Source organism: Propithecus coquereli, unplaced genomic scaffold (assembly GCF_000956105.1).
Source record: "Propithecus coquereli isolate 6110/MARCELLA unplaced genomic scaffold, Pcoq_1.0 Scaffold569, whole genome shotgun sequence".
NCBI classification, from domain to species: domain Eukaryota; kingdom Metazoa; phylum Chordata; class Mammalia; order Primates; family Indriidae; genus Propithecus; species Propithecus coquereli.
The window spans coordinates 688,908-708,236 of record NW_012151607.1 but is presented as its reverse complement, the minus strand read 5'-3'; the positions used below and the strand labels follow the sequence as shown (position 1 = coordinate 708,236).

General features: G+C 43.2%; 1 protein-coding gene across 1 annotated transcript in view; it reads left to right on the top strand.

Annotated features, from left to right (window-relative positions):
* The window catches only part of ADCY2 (adenylate cyclase 2 (brain)), a 180,664-nt gene that overhangs the window by 114,466 nt on the left and 46,869 nt on the right, over window positions 1-19,329 (top strand). Inside the window, exons 12-13 of the mRNA XM_012658016.1 lie at window positions 2,158-2,242; window positions 14,916-15,069. Of these exons, the coding sequence (XP_012513470.1) occupies window positions 2,158-2,242; window positions 14,916-15,069 (239 nt within the window). The remainder of the gene's footprint in view (window positions 1-2,157; window positions 2,243-14,915; window positions 15,070-19,329) is intronic.

Below are 19,329 nucleotides of genomic sequence, written 5' to 3'. Positions count from 1 at the left end.
GAGAAAGAACAGAAATAATAGACCTTAACAATAAACCAAGAACTCATTCTTTGAAAAGATCAACAAAACATGCAGAGCTTCAAAAGTCTGATCTAGAGAAAAAATAAGAAAAACAACGTTAAGCACAAGAAGAAATTACTTCAAATATGGAGACTTTTTAAATTATAAGAAAATATTATGCATAATATTTTACAATTAAAAATCTAAATGAAATGGATAATTCTCTGAGAAAACTGTCAAAATTGACTCAAAAAATAGAACCAATACATATGGCAGAAATGTGACATGTCTACTCCTAAAACAGAACGTAATCGGGAATACAAGTGGGTAGACATAAATCCTTACAGCACCACTTAATAGAGATACAATTCAGGCAAGTTTCTTAAACTTCTCTGGGCTTCAGTTTCTCTTTGGTAAATGAGGTAGTAATAGTAACTACTATATAGGATTATTGTGAGAATAAAGCGAAGTGTATATGTGCATATGTATATTATATATGATACATATATCACAATAGCACTTGGCACACAAAAATACTCCATGTTGGCATGGTCATCTTCATCACCACCACTACTATCATCATCATCACTGTGCCCATCATCAGATGGTTTTATTTAATACATTTGAGTTTTACCAAACCTTCAAGAAGAGATCAGTAATTCAGTATTTAAACAGTTCCAGGCCTAAGAAAAAGACGAAATGATTCCAAATTCAGCCGTATGAGGCTGGCAACACCTTGACGCCAAGAAGGAACTAGGAAGAACATAGCGTCAAAGAAAACCTGTCCTAGCTCTCTTGTAAAAACCAGAGGAGAACATGGCAAACCTAAGCCCAGCGGGCGAATCACTGTGGTCCCCTTTAGTCACAGGGATAAGGACGAGAGACCCCATGTCTCTGAGGTGTGGGCCGGCACACCCCTCACCCCTGCAGGGCTGGCTTCTTGCTCCTCATTGTATCACAGCAACCTAGCATGGGCCTGGCCACGAGACGAGTCAACAATCCGGATGTACTTGGTGCATATACACCCTCCAGCAGAGTCTCATTGCTACCATAAAATGTGAACGTCACTGGGTCAGGCGCAAGTGTTGGTTAACTCAAGTTTTCGTCGATCTTGCTGGATGTGCGTCCCCCGTAATCATCTCTAGGTGTCTGAGACAGTGAGGGGAGCGGTGCCTTCCCGCCTTAGCACAGGGATTACTCAGTGCATGGACCACTTGCTGTGCTTCCAGTCCTGCCGGGGTGCCAGCGTGCTCTTGCAGGGGGATTCCAGCTTGTGGCTTACTCGCGTCTGGTTCTTTGGTTCTGCACATCATCACATCAGGGTCACTCTTCTCAGTGCCAAGTCTTCTGTTTCCTCACTAGCTCCGGCCAACCTCCTTGGCATAAGCTTTCGTTTCAGTCTCAGACACCATCCGACCTCTCCCTGGATGTTCCACTTGAACTTCATTTTTGATGATTCATTGTGCTTCAGCCCTATTTATACTCTTGCAACTTTCTATCCTTGGATTAAAGGAAGTTTTTAAAAGGCTTTGAGTTATTTAATAATTTAAAGGACCTCTCAGAAATGCATATGATTCTTATAAATAAACTTGGAATCTGTCAGTGGCAGAATTTATAACTTCGTGGGCGTGTTTTTCACGTGGTCATGGGATGCTTTTTTGCTTGTTGGCTTGCTCGAGCCTCTAAAAGCCTCACCGAACATTTAGCCACAACTGTGTTGAACTGAATTGGTTGAATCTGGTCGGGTGGGATTGGGGCTGGGGAGGACTCAGTGTTTCCTGGGTTGACAGGAGCAGGGCTGGGGCTTCAGGTCTTCCAGGCCCTCGGGGTGAGGCTGCCAAGATGAGGGATTGTGGCCAAGTGTGGCAAGAACATTCCAGGGACATAGACGGGCCATTTAAAAAGGTTGTTTTTCTTTCATAAAGAACCGATGCTTCCAGAGCAGTTTTAATGAGTCATAACAAGTTGATCCGTCACAACTATAGACACTTTTCCATGGGCACGTGTTTGGTTTGTTTTAGCTCCATTTTTACTTCTCAAAAAATTATTGAGGATTGCGGTGTTCATTTAATTAAGTCCTAATTAATCCAAAAGTGTTACTCGTAGCTTTCCAGAAACTACCTCCACACTAACCTGCTCCTTTTTGTTTTCTGGTAGAACATCCACCTTCGGGATTTCCTTTGGAGCTGCGTTTCTCTTGCTTGCCTTCATCCTCTTCGTCTGCTTTGCTGGACAGCTTTTGGTAGGTACTGCAAATATGGACCATCTCTGAAGGTGTGCTCATTTCATGAAAACTGATTTCTTGCTAAAAACTTTCTAAACCAGGGAGCTTGGTGATTCACATTTCTAGAACTACAGATTCCAGTAAAGAAACACGTACCCTTCAGGCCAACAGCCCCAGAATATAAACCAAGGCAGCTCAAGCACAGCAAAGGCACTAATTTGGAGATGGTTTGCAATGTTGAATATCACACCATAAAATTGTGTTTTTGCTTATTTATTCCTGTCGGTACTTTTTATCATCTCCTCTAAGTTGTCAGAGTATGTGCAGCAGTAAGTGTGAGCACCCTATGAGGCTTTCAGTATACAGGGGAATTAAAATTTAAACCTGATACATCTTTCACATCCACTTTCAAGATATAAAATTTTGGAGTATTTGAAGAAAGAAAATGTTAACATATCTTTTTTTAGTGTTTTAATTTAAGCCAATCATTGCAGACTCTATGGTTTAAATGCTAGTTCTAGAAAAGAGAATTAAATCTAAGTTTATTCTTGAGTTAAAGCAAGCGTTTCTCGTTGGCCATGGCTCTTTGAGAGCATCCTGAGAAAGCCAACAGTGGGATAGAGGTCTCCGACATAAGCCGTGTTTCGATTTGTTCCGTGGAGATGCGTTGAAACCGAGAGGCCACCTGAGCCAGGTTTCCTGAGCAGAGTTCCTGGGCATCCTCGGGAGAAGGTTCAGAGATTTTTTTTAATCAAAATTTTAACATGACCATAATCTCTTATACAAAATAAATAAGAATAATCTTTACAACGTTTGTCAATGGATGCCATTTTATGTGCCATCTGGGGTTGTATTATAGAAAATACCATAGATGTTTTCATATTTCCAAAATCTTGATTTCTTCTGCCAGTTAGACTTTGACAAGCCCATTTAGATGATGTTGCCAGGAAACAGACTCAAAGCTGTGGTCTACCTGTCACCTCTCAGGGTTGTACTATACCCAGTGGGAGGCTCCGATGGCTTCTATGAAAGCAGTTTTCTCATTCTGCATGGGTTTTCACTGTGCATTGGAGTCTTCACTGCAGTGTCATTTTGCATTTCAAAGGACATACTGTTACTTCAGCAACAACATAATGCCCTCTTAAAATCCTCATCTTCCCTTCAGAGGCTCTGAAAAACAGTAGTCCTGCGGCCCTGGGCCATCCATCACATGCAGGTCTGATATGTCGAAATCTTTTGGCCAACACCAGTCAAGATTCCAAAGCTCATTTCTGCTTTCAGCAGTGGGCACTCTGTCTTTGCTGCCTGGCACCTTTGCAAACTTCTGTGGATTTTGTTTACTACATGATAGTTTAGATGTTTCAAACCTCATTGAAAACTCTTACAAAACTGGAACTGTGGTTTCTGATTTACTCGAATGCATATGTAGCATCTCCAGTCTCTTGAGATTCCCTGAAGACATTGCAGGTTGTAGAGAGAAGGGACCTTGGCGAATATCGAACCACTCTGAAAGACTCATGGGAATCCTTGGCAAAGTTCTAAAATGCCTGCTTTATAAAGAAGCCTGGTTTTCCTTGTTCCCAGAATCATCCTTTGGATGGAAAAGCACTCGGGCTCCACCCTCTCCTTTCCTTGCCTCCACAAGGCCTCTGCAGACATTTCTCAGCACAGGAACCACCCTTCATGGTTGCACTGGAAATCCCAGCCTAGTTCTAATTATATCAGTTTACATCATCATGCCTAACTAGCCATATTTTTCATTTTCTATAACAAGGAACCCAGCCTTGGGCATTGGGGCATCATGTATTTTTAGGGTTTCAGGCTATTTTGTTTACATTGGTTGTTACAAAAGAAACATAGATCTTGAGGTAGATAAAAGGATTCCAAGAACAATTGTGCTGCCTTTGTGGGAAAGCTTTGCTCTTATGTGATGTCCCCTCTTTTGGCCTCACTGGAATCTACCTGTCATACCTCTTGGTCCCTCCTGGGCTAGCCTGGGGCCCCTACAAGCTGTCAACAGCTCCCCATCCTTTCTCATTCCCAGGGCTCCCAAGACCCTGGCACTCATATGCCACATGCTAGGAAGTTCATTTTGACTCTGTGGTGTCTCAGTGAGCAAATTTCAAGGCTACAAATGAACTGGTGCCCACCCCCTCCTCACAAGAAGCCTGTATTATGCCAATGTAGCCAGGAAGGCTAACCTTGAAGACATCGGGCCTTACTAGACTTGAATGGATAGGATCCACCAATGAGTCTGCCCCAGTGGCCAGCCATGATCCTTGGTCCGGATGTAGTCCACAAAAAATTCAAGAAGGATTTATTCTCTTTGTAGGTTCTTTTTACTGTTTAGACCATTCTGTATGGACTTTTCAACTCTCAGCATCAAACATATTAGTGCACAGCCAGTCTCAGAAGGCTTAAGTGTGCTTTGTACTTTACCCTCCAAATTCGGTCAAAAAACTCTGCCTATTACAGATATTCCACAGTGGTCTTGGAGAAACATGGCCACATTCCAATTGCCCATTCCTGGGCTTCTTAATAGCCTACAATTGTATGAGGTTTTATAATGATTTGCATTTATTTATGAATTAAATATTGAGTTTATGAAAAGTATTTAATACTCCGAACTTACTTTCTATTAACATACAGTAACTTTCGGAAAACTAAAATGACAAAGGCAATCGTGCTAATAATATCAGTACTAAATTCTCTGTAGAAAGAATTAAAATAAAATACTTTTATAAAGGAAGTTGCAAAAAAAGTAAGGTTGGCCGATATTTTTCTTCCAAGCACTTGCCTTTGTCACCCTCTGTTGTACAAAATATCCAACACAAGCAAATCGAATTGGCCACCTTACAGCTGGATTTGATAAAAAGGAAGAAAAACACCAAAATGGGCAAAAAAATAAGGGTGATAATGAAATGCAATCATTTTTCCTTTTGGTAGAAAAATCATACAGATATTTTTTCAGTGACACATTCTGAAAAATATGGCAGGGAATTTCTTTTTTATTATCGTTTCCATGAGAAGCCCAGCCCCACCTCGGTGTCTCCCCGAGGTATGGCCACTGCCTCCCTGCCCCTCAGTTCTTGCCCATGGGAGTGGGCTTAGGTTTCCTAGAAACCTGCTTGGACACCAGTCCAAGCCCTGCCCATGATGGGCCCTCTTAACGCCCCATGGGACTTAGTTGTGCTATACGGTTTAGCCTCGATTATATAACATCTCATCTAGACCGCTAATGTTTTTCTATTGTTTCCCTTAACACATACTAAGTTTCTTAAGACAAGAACGTTCCCTAAACTTGCTCTCTGTCCCTTCACTGAATCCGGCAGGGTGTGATCACATGGATCTGTTCAATAAGTAGGTGCTAACTAAACACTACTGGGCTTCTTGTATTGTTTTCATGGGGGTCTTTCTCCTTCCTCCACCCCTCTAACTCTGTGTAGCACCCCCTTCATCTAACAGTTGCCAATCATTCTCTGGCAGAGTTAGATGTGCCCTAAGGGACCTTCTCTGACGTTCTAGCACTGGGACAGGTTCTACGTGTGAATGAACGTGTGGCTGAGGGGAGGAGTGGGGAGCTGGGGGCAGCCTCCGGCATGCTGCATTGAAATTTCTGGCTCATATATGCTTGATCCCTTGACTTGGACATGCTGCAGGCTGTCTCTTCTGTTGGAAATAATCTTCTCAATTTCATAATCCAACTCCGAAGAGCCCATCGTTTTCCCTGCCAGCTCCCTTGTGCTGGCAGGGCTGGGTTCCCGTTTTGCATCATTACTTTTATTCTTTTAGTTGGAAAGATCTTCAGTGAGTTCGCTGCAGCCCTGTTTTGCTCATGATGGTACTTGGGGCACTTGAAACACAAGATAAATATTTAATAGCAGTCAGCTTGAAGGAATGTCAGGTTCCACCCAAGTGTAATTTCCTGGCACCACTGCTCAGAAGATGTCCCGCCCCCGTCTTCACCCCAACTAGACTCCTTCCGAGCTGAAACTCCGCATCCAGCTCACAGCTGCTTCCTCCTGCTCAGTGCTCTGGGGGGCTTCCGGCCACCGCATCCCCGCCTGCGTCCTGGAGTCCTCCCGCGCCAGGTCTCCTCGGGCACCTCTGCCACAGGTGCCTTCGCGAGGTGCTCGGCATCCTACATCGAATGCCACCTAACATTTCAGAACTGTGGAACTCAGGGGCTGGGTGAGAGCCCAGAGACGGCCGGCCCCGCCCCTCGTTTTGTGACTGAGGGACCCAGGACTCCAGAGGTGCCATGTTCTTAAGTGGGTTTCCATTTCTGATCATTTCAAGTAGAAGTTTTCTCTCCATGAAAACATAATGCAGAAGGAGCTGCAGTGGGACCTCCTGAGGATGCAAATGGAGGCTTTGGGGCAGAGTCAGGAGGGTGCGACTGCTGAGGCCTGCAAAGGCTTCGTGTCCTTGGGTGGGAGCCTCTGGGATCAATCCAAACTGCTGATGGTGGGCAAGGTCCCTGAGAGCGGTTCTGATTCCGGCCGCATCGCAGTTTGTAAGTGGTAAATGTTAGGTTAAAAATACCTGCTTGCTCTGTGGGACACTTAGCGTCTGCTGGCTCATTGGTCCCCACAAGAGTGCTGGGAGGGAACGTCCATGCTACAGTTTAACAAAACAGAGGCTCACAGACACCGTGAAGCTTGCCCAGTGGTGTACAGCAAGCAAGGAGGCGTTCCTGGAGGCGGTTCCAGCGGTGCCAGGCTGCATGTGGAGAGCCACTGGCAGACAGGTGCCCAGCACCAGGCAGGGTCGGACCAGCGTGGTGCTGAGCTTGCCTTGCTGTGACTGCTGAGCACCCATTGATCAGAATCACACTGGTGAGTCCAGGTAGCCCACACAGTAGCTCCTTCGTGTTCTCTTCTGGTCTGGTTTCCTAAGACACATGAGCCAACTGTTTGGTCCAGGTTACTTAAAACTAGGTTCTGGGCAAAGTGTAAATTCATCTTAAAAGACATTTGATAAAATAAAAGAAAAAGCTAATTTATAATTGAATTTAGACTAAAATACTCTAGTAAGAAAGTACCCTCAATAATACTACTTTGCAAAATGTTTTTGTACATGTGAAAGTCCTTCAGAGTGTTTTCATACCTATTACTTTATTTGATAATGAAAACAATCCATGTTATCTAGGTAGAAACTAAGACTAAAATTAGAGATTCAAGTTCACATTTTCATCACAATCAGCAATAAAAAAATAAGAACAGTTGTCATCATCGTAGTAGTAATAATAATAGCAAGTGCGCATTTACGGTCAGATTTAACCTTCTAAGCTACCTGAGTGGACTTACATCTCTGTAACAAATATGAGAGAGTAACTGTAACCAAAAATACCACGAAAAAAAGCCAAACAAACCTCCGGAACATCTTTAGAACAAGTATGCTAGATTCAGCAAATGAAAATGCCAGAAAATGTCAGAAGAAATTTTTCTTCCGATGTTGTTACCTTGTGCTTTGTACAGCAGAGGTAATGTGATCCCAGCCCCCCAGCCTCGCTCAGGCAGAGATGAAAGCGCAAATATACAGGTCAGTGTGGGAAAGGAAAAGTAGGTCACACACCAGCTAACAGAAAGGCTTTCTACCCCACAGCAGTGTTCTCCCCTTGAAGTCTATTTTCTCTAATGTCAATATAACTCGACCGTATCTTTTTGGGTTAGAATTTTCCCGGTGTTCCTTTTTCCATCTTTTTACTTTCAGCTTTTCCTTGTCATTGTATAAGTTTTAGGTGTATCTCCAGCAAACAGCATCTAGCTATATTTTATTTTCCCAGATCCAGAAATCTCTCTCTTTTACTTGGCAAGTATAATACATTTATGTGTATTGTAATTACTATTACAATCTTATTTTACTTTTGAAAAATCTACCATGTATTAATATCTTTCTTGCTTCTACTTATTTTTCCTCCTCTTCTGTCTTCTCTTGGATCCACAGAGTTAATTCCCTTTTATTCCCTCTAGTGACTTGAAAGTTGTATATTCTAGTCTGTCTTTTCGGCTATTACCTTGAAATATGTAACGCGCAGATGATTAGCAAGGTTCCTTAATATCTCCATCTTCTTGTTGAAGAGCAGTATTCTCAGTGCTTTAAGTCTGACCATTCCATCTTTTATGCTAATGTCGTTTAAATTCTTCTAAATTTAAACTGCTCAAATTATTCATTGTTATTATTATTTTTGTTTTTGTTTAACAATTTCTTTGCTCCTTGTTTCTTCCAAATACTGTTCCTTCCTCCAGGATTTGGTTTCCATATTGCTAAAGCACTTGCTGTTATAATTCTCTCCATGAGAGCTTGTGAATAATATACCTACTCAGTTTGGGTGTTTCAAAAAGTCTTTATTTTTTCCTCATTGTATAATAATAATTTATATTTCTTCTAACATTTTAAAAACATGATTTCATAATTTTCTGGCTTCTGTTGTATTGAGGAGAGGTCTACTGTCTGTCTGGTTGTTGTCCCTTGGTCCCTGGTCTCTGCGGGTTTTTTGTAGGGTTTGCTCGCTGTCTTTGTGGGCAGTAGATGCTGTGTGTTGACGTGTAGGTTGACTTTCATTTTCCCCGTTTGGGACTGAGTGTGTCTCCAACCACAGACCACACATCCTGCTCCAGTCCACAGTGCCATTGCCTGATGTCTCCTTGTATTTTTGTCTCTTCTCTGATCTTTCTTTTCTATTTTTCTCAAACTTCTATTAGGGGTATGTCAAATCTCTTCATCGCATCTTCCGTGTCTCAATGTTGCTTTCACATCCTTCATTTCTTCACCCCTCTGTGCTGTTTTGTGGGTTATTTCCTGAGATCCACCTGACCCTCGTCAGCCATTCAGAGACAGTTCATGTACTCCCTCTATAGCCACTGAGTTTTTAATTTCAATATCTACATTTTCATCTCTAGAGAGTCCATATGGCTTATGTTAAAAATATGCCTATTATTTTCTCTTAATAACCTGCTTGTTCACTGTGGATTCTAATCCTTCTTTTGTTACTTTAATCTTATTTTATAGGCCATTTCAGATTGGTGTAATATCTGAAGATCTTACTGTGCTCATTCTACTACTGTTATCTGTGTTGACTCTTCCTCATCTAGTCCACTGCCTTATGTAGTTCCTAATTTGTTTTCACTGGGAGGTCATGTTCACTAGGAACTGCCCCGACCCCAACTGGGATGCTGGGACGTCCCTGCACTCTGGGGCATCACTTGTAAGTACAACTTACAAGCCGTGTCATTCTTGCTTCTGCCTGAGTCTCCAGGACTTTCTCTGGTTTTTGTCCTGATTAATAAACCTTCACTTTGGGATTCTCATTATGAATCAAAATAATGTAATTTCAAACCCACACCCTTATCTAGAATTTAAATTTATCATTAGAAACTCATTGATACTTCCTTGAACTAGCAAGTGGCGTTCTGCCAGACTTCTCCACATAAAAGGAACAGCTTTTTGAGGCTCCGGGTTTTATTCTGGGGCCACAGTCCTGGCTGCCCACCTTTTGCAAGCCCAAGGCAACACCTTCTTTCTTTCCCCTGTGGGCGTTAAAAGCTCACCCCCTAGGTGCCGTAGCCTGTGTCCTATTCTGGGGCATCCTGGACTAACCCCAAAGCCTCAGCCCCTTTGACACTGAGTTCCCTCTTGGCTTCTGTCCCCTGATAATTCCCTTCGGGTCCATCATTAAGATAGTGAATACATCCAGCAAGCATTTGTTGAATTCCTACTATTGGACACACAGTATGCTGGCCTCTGAAAACATAAAGATAGCGAGATATGGTCACTGTCCTCAATCAGCTCTGCATGTGGCCAAAGACAAATATGTCAGCAAAGACAACACAACATGGACAGTGCTGTAAGCTCCACACAGTAGAGCGATGTTCAAGGAATGTGGCTCACCCAGGGCTTGAGGAAGAAACAGGTTGATTTTGTGGAATATGATGGATGGGAATAAAAAAAAAATCTTCCTGTGGGAAATTCAAGGACAATTAGACAATCAAAGTACACGTGACAGTCTTTGTGACATTAAATGTTACAAGTAGTTATTGCTCCAGCTTGTTCCTGCCCTTCAGAATGACAATCCTTGGCCAATTAAAATGCCAGAGTAGCTGTTCCTTTAGGCAAATATGCAAAAACACGTGTTCATGTGACAAACTTACCCACCATGTTTTCCAGGCAAGACTTTAACATGGGCTTTGTTTTTGTCATAATAAAAGTCTGCCACTTGGCCACGCTGGTTATTTATAACTTTGCTGAATGTTTTTTTATTCTATTAAACTTCACTTAATATTAACTTCTACTTCTTTTCAGGTATCTCATATTATTTTTAAAATGGACACTAATGGAACTGTACATGCAGTCTACTTTCATGATTATTCACTTAAATTATGAAGAATTAATTTTAGATTGAGAGATTACCAATTGTTCCCATTGTGAGTGGTTCACGATAAGGAAGAGAAGCAGGAAAGGGAAGGGGAGTTGGGGAGGGGAGCAGGGAGACAGACAGGCTAACTTTTTGATAGATTTTTTTTCCTTGTTTTTTTTAATCCAAATAAAGTGCATGAACATTTTGCTCTTATGTGGAGAAGCCACATGTACTGGATTAAGGACGTTGGCATTCATCTTGTGCTTTTTCTACCACACCCCACTGCTCATTATCCCTCCACCAGTCTGGGATAGGGTTTTCCTATAAATTTGTATTTCTTCTTCTTTTACATCTTCCGCTACATTTAGTACCAATCCCATGTTTGTCGTGGATGAATGTGGTATTCACAGACGAGCATTCTTAGAAGGTGCACGGTGAGCTCTCTGTAAGAGCCAATTGCAGGACGCAGGGATTGATCACAGGACACAGGGACTGACACCGATGGTCAAGAAAGGGAGGACACAGGTTTGGCTGAAATGAGGCCAGGAGTTAAACCAAAGATCAAAGCGAGTGACTCAGCTGCACTCGGCTCACAGCAGGCGTTTTTCTCATTTTCAGTCGAATCGCATCTTCTGAATAATAGCGAAAATATTCTTGAGATGTTATCATTTGTGATGTTTAATTAGGATGGTCTGAGTTTGGGTAAGCATTTCTCTACCAGGGCCTTTATTTTAATACTTAACCCAAAACAGAGTAAACTGCAGCAAATGAGCATATCAAGGGCCCAGGTGTGATTTTTACACAGGGCTGCAGATTGAACGACATTTTCTTTTTTTCTTAATGAGGTTCCTTCCATTTCAAGATTTTAGTCTTTTTTCTCCTCTTATTGCCATCGTTGGTTTCTTCTGTTCACTCCAACAACTTTATCTCCCTCCTCCTCTCTCCTCATTGTCACTGGGACTGTCACATCCCTGTCATCTTCTACTCCCTTGTCCTTGCCACCAGCAAGGTTTACGGATTTTTATACTTCAAACCTACACTTGGTGACTGAGAGGGGGAGACAGCTGCCTGCCTCCCCGACCTTGAGAATGACGAACATTTGGCGTAGGGTTAAGAATGGTTGCGCGGGGGGCTTTACAGTGTGCACGGGAGCTGTACAGGAAAGGAACTGACCAAGTGCATCCAGGTCTGTTGTCCTGGCCCCAGTGTGCCCGACCCCACACATCTGGTGAGCAGCTCCAGGCTCCACTGATTTGTCATTTTGTCCAGCACGTCACAGGAACAGAAAGGGAATTCCTGCACGTCTGCCCACGTCTGTTCACATCTGTTTCGGTAAATGACTGAATATAATATACTCTTATTAGATAACATATTTGGCAAGATGATCACCCTGTATTCTTCTAAAAATTCGACCAGAATAACTTGTCCTAAAAATTCGACCAGAGTAACTTGTTTTAATTTTATAATTCCAAAAATATGTGTGTAATAACTAGATCATATTTTAATTGACCATGATATGAAATCTGAGCTAGATTTTTAATTTTCTCCTGAAGTGATAAACTTTTTTATTTTCTGCTCTTAACATTTTCCGGATCATATCTGTAGATAATTTCTGTGTGTAGAAATTATCACAGTTTCACACACACAAAAGCATTGATTTTAATAATTTTCCCTTAAAGGAAGACACTAGTCCTAGTCAGTCAGGAAGCACATGCATAAATATTGTCTTAATTTGCGAGAATCAAACCCAGTGCCTTCATTTAATGGAATCTGAGCTAGATGAGATATTTCATTTAAATCCTGTCAGTTTACACATTATTACAGCTTCTCCTACAGAACACAAGCCTGATTATTGTGTTCTGTGATATTAATATTATTAGAAGTGGCATGCATTAAACAGTCGTAGTAAATATTTGCAGGTGAATGCTCTCTGGCTAAATGAGCTGCTAAGACATTGCGTGTTCAGACCATTAAGGTGCATCTGACTGGATGACAGATTTAACGCCACCAACCCCTATCCAAACGCAGTCTTGCACAGAAGCCTGAAGTGCAGATCTGGCTCCCGCTTTGCTAGTGGGAAGATGAGCTGCAGAGCTGGGCCTAGTGCGCCCCCTGCCGCCAGCCAGCGATTCTGCTCCTGGCAGCCCCTGCAGCCTGGGACACACCGGCTGGGGCTCCAGGACAGGTGCTCAGGGAAGTCAGGGAAGGGCCCAGGAAAATCGGCCCACGGAGTGAGCTGGAATCCTTGCCCTGCGTGTACCCCCGTGGGGCATGTGTGCTGTAGGCAGACAGTCTTTGTCTTTTTATTTCAGGAACTGGAAGGAAAAAAATCCCATAGTGGAAAGAGGAGAAAGCAGGGGATTTTATTGTTGTTTATACAGACATAAAGAAATCGATTTTCAGTCATTAAAATGTTTCTGAAAACTATTATGTTTTCTTCATTGAAATAACAAGAAGCTCCAACATTTATAAGTCCTGTTCCAAGCGCTTTATCTAGCTCCTCTAAACCGCTGGAAAGATGAAGGAGGCAAGTGCTGTCATTATCCCCATTTCAGATGAAGAAATCGAGACCAGAGAGGACAATTAGCTCACAGAAAGTCTCACAGCACTGGGGGCTTGAACCCTGGCCACCGGCTGGTTCTTTATCCTCTGACCTCCTGTCATCCTGTATTATAGAATCTCACTTAATTGTACCGACATTTAACATACGGCATTGTTTATGGCAACAATATTTTTAGGAAAGATGCAAAAAGAAGATGTGAGAGAGGCAGAGAAATAAAAGTGCCGTTTATTAGTGCTACTCTGCAGTATTCTTTATTTGAGTTGTATTGATGTCACACCAGGCTCACCATTGATTAACTTAGTGGTGCAAGTCAAAGAGTATGATTTATTTCTTTATTCTTCTGAATTTTTTGAAATCATCATTTTTAATGTTGGCCTTGGGACCATAATCTCTGTAGCATGAAGGTTAGGATGTCGATCCCTGGAAGACTCTTATGTCCTCCTTGTCACATCTGATAGTATAGTTACCCATGGCAGCACCTACACAGTTGGTGTCACCCACACCTCAGTGGAGGTCTCTGTGCTGCTGCCCTCTCGCCTGGAGGCCGAGGAGAACCGCAAGGGCGCCTCCCTGGAGCGGCGGCCCTCAGGCTGGGTGGGCCCGTCTGCTGAGGCCGTGCAGAGCAGCGTCTGGCCCAGGGGATGTGGGGAGAGAGCGCCGGCCACTGTTCCCCAGAGCCCTCGATTCCTTCTTGTATAAAGAGAGCTTCCCCAACGCCGGTATTCGTGGCAGCGGCTCTCTCAACAGCCAAGAGGTGAAGCAACTCAGTGTCCGTCGACAGATGAATGGATAAAAACGTGATCAATAGATACACTGGAATTGTATTCAGCCTTTTAACAGAAGGAAATCCTGCCGTAATGCTGATGGAACTGGACATTATGCTGAGAGAGTGAGGCAGTCACAAAAGGATAACTACTGCATGATTCCACTCGCAGGATGTGTCTAGAGCCGTCAAAGCTAAGGGAACAGGGAGTAAAATGGTGGCTTCCGGGGCCTGGAGGAGGGAGAGGTGGGGAGTTGTTCAATGGTACAAGGTTTCAGTTTGGTGAGACTAAAAGTTCCAGAGATGTTTACAACAATGTGAATATAGCTGTCGCTACTGAACTGTACACTTGAAATGGTTTAGAGGGTAAACTTTAAAATATTATGTGTTTCTCAACACTGTTAAAATTTGTTTGGAAATTTCTTTTTAAAAAGAGCTTCTCCATGTGGGAGAAGGCCCCACGAGGGGGGCTGAGGTGAAGCCATCACCCCTCATGCCCCAGACCTTTGGATGTGGTCCTTGTAGGTACGGGCCTCAGACTGACTCTGTGTTCTGGGCTGTGTTCTTATGACCAGATAATGCAGCAATGGAAGGGGTGGAAGACAGGTTGATGTGTTTTCCATACAAATCAGCTGAATTTATGATAACTTTCATCGTAGCTATGATCAGAAACCCAACATCTCCCTCAGGCTGATTTAATTAACTAACATTTTTCCATTGCCAAAAGAATCACTTAAAAACGTAACTTCAGGTCTATGTTAAAAGACGTCCGAGCACCTCATACCTCTGTCACAGAAATTGAATTTGTTCTCAATTTGTAGCAATAATGCCAACATAATTTTAATAAGGTTTGTGACTTGGTATGGGTCCCCAGGGGAGGACAGAATTCATTTGTTTAGTCTATGAACAGCGTTGGTGCTTCTTGTGGTTTTAAACATCGTCCTTAAGAAACTGAAGAGAATACATAAAATGGCAACGCCTTTCTTTTTCTTTGTCTCTCCTCTAGCAATGCAGCAAAAAAGCCTCTCCCCCTCTCATGTGGCTTTTGAAGTCCTCGAGCATCATTGCCAACCGTCCCTGGCCACGGATCTTTCTCACAGTCGTCACCACGGCCATCGTCTTAACCATGGCCGTGTTCAACATGGTAAGCCCCGGGCTGAGTGAGGGCTCCCATGGCCTGTCCTGCTGGCATTTTGGAAACTTGCCCATAGCTCCTTTGCGACACCAAATGCTGCCTGTCAAATTCAGCATCTGATGGCTACAGGCAGTAGTTCCTCTAAGGAAAAGGGTGCTTTCTGGAAGCCACCTTGAGAGGGTGGCTCCTTGGAGCAGTTTCCCACTTCCTTGCTTGTGGTGGCTAGAGATGTGACGTGGGCTGTCTGCAGGGAAGTCACGAGGGATACTGGAACCCTCAAACTAAGGAGCATGCAGGGAGTGAGGTGTCCTGCCCTGCAGGTGAAAAAGCCTGATTGCAAACCCCAGCTCGCCAGCTGGCCAGCTGTGCAACTTGGGAGATGCTTTCGTTAAACTTCCCCAGGCTCTATTTTCACTTTCTCGAAAGTGAGAGCCAAGACGTCTCCTCCAAGGTGCTTCCGAGGATAAAAGGAACCAATGTTCCCACCACACTTAGGACAGTCCTGGGCATTTTGTAAATATCAAACCAATGGCCACTCTTCACCATATCAATTATCATCATTACTGGTATGTCCCCTGAAACACACACTGGGGTCAGCAGTGCACTTTGAGACACATCCTTATTAGTATCCTCACATCACCATCGTCGTCGTCACCCCTAAGGTGCTATGACACTTCATGTGTTGGAGACCTCACTAGCTACTGGAAATGCAGATTATGAGATGTAGCCCTTGCCTTCCAGAAGTGTAAACTAAGGTCGTGGTGCCAGACCATATATCCTTTAATAATAATACCATAGTTTCCATAAAGTAGAAGACATTTGTTCAGCAAAAATAAATATTCATGGAACACAAAGCTGTGCCTAGTACGTGGCTGGATGCTCGGAGCCCAAAGGCAGTTCTCTGCTTTCCGGGAGTCCCAGCGGTGTGTAGGTGACAGACGGCTGGTGCATCCCTATCAAGTCAGCCTGGGCCAGGCTACAGGCAGCCACAGCAGCCTGTAGAGAAGTCGCGAGGGGCGGAGGGCAAGGCCTGCTAGATGGGGCCCTGAAAGGTAGGGAGGAGGAATTGGCCAGATGGACCCAGAGGCAGTGAGGGGGTAAAAGGAGGTGGATGAAAGGTGAGAAGGGGGGACAACATTTAGATCCAGGACGAGAGCAGAAATGTGCATTACAAAGTAGTGAAAAATAGGCTAACAAAGTGGATATTTCTGGTAAGGGCTTGATTCAGACTGAATAGCTGGAAAATGTACCATGTCTGGACAACAAGTAATTCCCTGGAGAGCTGCTGAGCTCCGGAAAGACTTTCAAACCCAGGCTCAAGTGGAGACTTGCATCAGTCAGCCCGAGGCACCTGCTCAGGAGGGGCCAGACCGGCCTGCCAGGGGCGTCTGGCATGAAGCACGGCATGCGCGGCGTGTCCTTGCTGTGATCCCACAGCTGCCATGGGGCGGGGGCGGCCCCAGGGTGAAGAACACAAGACGAGAGACTTAAGATAGGGACAAGGGGAACTGTCCTGAAAAAGCCATTCTGCGGATACATCACTAGCCACGAGAATGCCTCACTTCTCCGCACAGGCAGTGTGTGGATACGACAAGGTTGTGAAGATGTCACAGGGGAAGCTGCACAGAGAGGCAGGCAAGGGGCAGTGCCAGAGACTGCAGAAACGCGAGCAGGTTTCCTAAGATGGGCTCCTCGGGCTCAGCTTTGTAGCCTGCATTTGTGCATTATTTCTGCCGCTCTAAGATCCAGCTCTCCGGAGAGCCCACTACCAAGTTCAGGGCAGAGTTTGGTAGGTGAAGGCTGCAGGAGACGCTGGGTCAGAAGCCAGCAACATTGCAGCAGGGCGGAGGAAGGACAGCCGGGACACGGGCTACAGTTCCGAGACACTCTGACAGCCACACAGGGGTGTTTGTTCAGCCACCCGGAAAGGGGGTGACTGACATGGCGCCCTTATAACTAAGCCGCCTCATCCCTCAAGGCTGTGCTCACTGGTGTGTGCGCAGAGCAAATCAAGCATAGTTCCTGGGAGTTGACCTTCTTTGGCCAGTAGCAGCATGTACAAGTTAGGGGACAAGATGTTTCACATGACATACACACATTTAAGAATGAGGTCTTTTTTCTTTCTTTTTTAACTGTATTAATTTAAGATGTAGAACATGATGTTTTAATATATATATACACACACATATATATACTTATATATATACACACATATATATGCTAATATACACACACACACACACACACACACACACACGGTGCAATGAGTACTATAGATAAGCAATTTAACACATCCCATCACCTTCCATAGTTATCTCTTTTGTGTGTGTGTGTACGTGACAAGAGCACCTAAAATCTATTCTCTTAGCAAATTGTCAATATACAACACAATGCTATTAACTATTGTCTTCCTGCTGTACATTAGATCTTCAGATTGTTCGTCCTACGTAACTGCAACTTTGTACCCATTGACCTACATCTCCCCATTTCCCCACCTTCTCGCCCCTAGTAACCACCATTCTACTCTCTGTTTCCATGAATTCAGCTTTTTTAGATCCCACGTATAAGTGAGCTCATGCAGTATTTGTCTTTCTGTGTTTTGCTTATTTCACTTGGCATGTCTTCTGGTTCCATCCATGCTATTGCAAATGATAGGATTGCCTTCTTTTTAAAGGCTGAATAATATGGGTGTGTGTATATGTGTATACATATATGTGTAAACCATATATGTATGTGTGTATATGTGTCTACATATATACACTCATACATATATATATACACAGACACACACACACACACACACACACACCATAATTTCTTTAGCCATTTATCCATCAATAGACACTTAAGTTGTTTCCATATCTTGGCTGTTGTAAATAATACTTCAATGAACACAGGAATGGACGTATCTCTTTGAGGAAATCTTTATTTTTTTCACATGGCCTAGGAAAGTATCCTCCATTCATTAGTTATTAAATGAAAAAATGAGTGAATGAATAGGTAGGCACACAAGTCTTTAAAAAAAATAAACCATTTCTTTTTGTAAAATCCAGTTTGACCTTATAAAACCTGGGTTTATCACCTGATTTTTTAAGACGACATAAACAGGAAACAAATCTGATTTTGAAAGGTAAGTGTATACTGAATAGCATAATGAATAATGATTGACAGGCCGTTCAGTCACTGTCTATAAATATTTGACAAGCTGCACGTTTAAGAGTAGAATATTTAAAACCAGTAGCTGTGATCCTTTAAAGAGAAGAAAGCTTTCTTCAGTATCAGAAATACATCTTTCCAGTGTTGCTTTTCTTCTTTGCAAAGAAAGTTCATTGTCAAGAGAGGTAGAGAAGTCTACAAAAGACACATTAAAAGTACTATGGACGATTTTTGAGAAAGAAATAAAATAAGGTTTTGCTCCGTGTACAGAGCTACCTTCTGCAGCAGTGGAAGCAAGGAATGAGATAAATGATATTTTTTTCTTTCCTTTCCATCTGTGCAGAGGGAGGGAAAACCAGAACTGCTCAGGTGGTTCCATTCTCTACCAGTGCAGGGGAAATGCCGTTTTTTGTTAGGACCTGGTGCCATGAAATTAGTGGTTGTTTTCCATGCAGGTGCTTCTCTCATATCTATGTCTAAGAAAAATCATAAAACAGCATGAAAGCTGACCCTGGCTATAGAGAGGAAATAATATTACCTAGCTGTAGAGCTTTCTTATAATTTCTTATTTATCACAGAAGAGGAAGCACTTGTCCTTGGGACTCTGCCTCTGATCATGCTTGAGGATTTACGGAGACAAGCCCTCCAGCTCCTCTGAGCCCCCTGGCTCCTGAGCTGTGACTGTATGAAGCAGACACCGCATCCTTGTCGAGTACCTCACTAGAGGTGCTGATGGCTGAGGTGGGGCAGGCAGGTTAGGAGTGAGCACCTGTAGGGGGAAGTGGGCTCGCCTCTCCCTCACTTGCAGTCGGGGAAGGCAACACCTTCTGCTGTGGATGCAGCTAATACTCAGTCTTCACTGACGTGCTGTTAAATGCTCCCAGTATTGTTTCAGTGTCTTTTTACCCATCTATCTAATAAATAAATTATCATAGTTTAGGTATTTGACAAGAGCTATGACATACAAGGAAATAAATCAGTAGAAACTATACAGGAAAGCTTTACTTTTTAAACCTTGAATATGTATGGTTTTATGCAGAAAATACAAGGTAGATTTATGGATGAGATTAATTTTTTTCAACAAATGGGACTTACCCAAGTCATAATTCTCTGGTTTATCTTTCCAGAA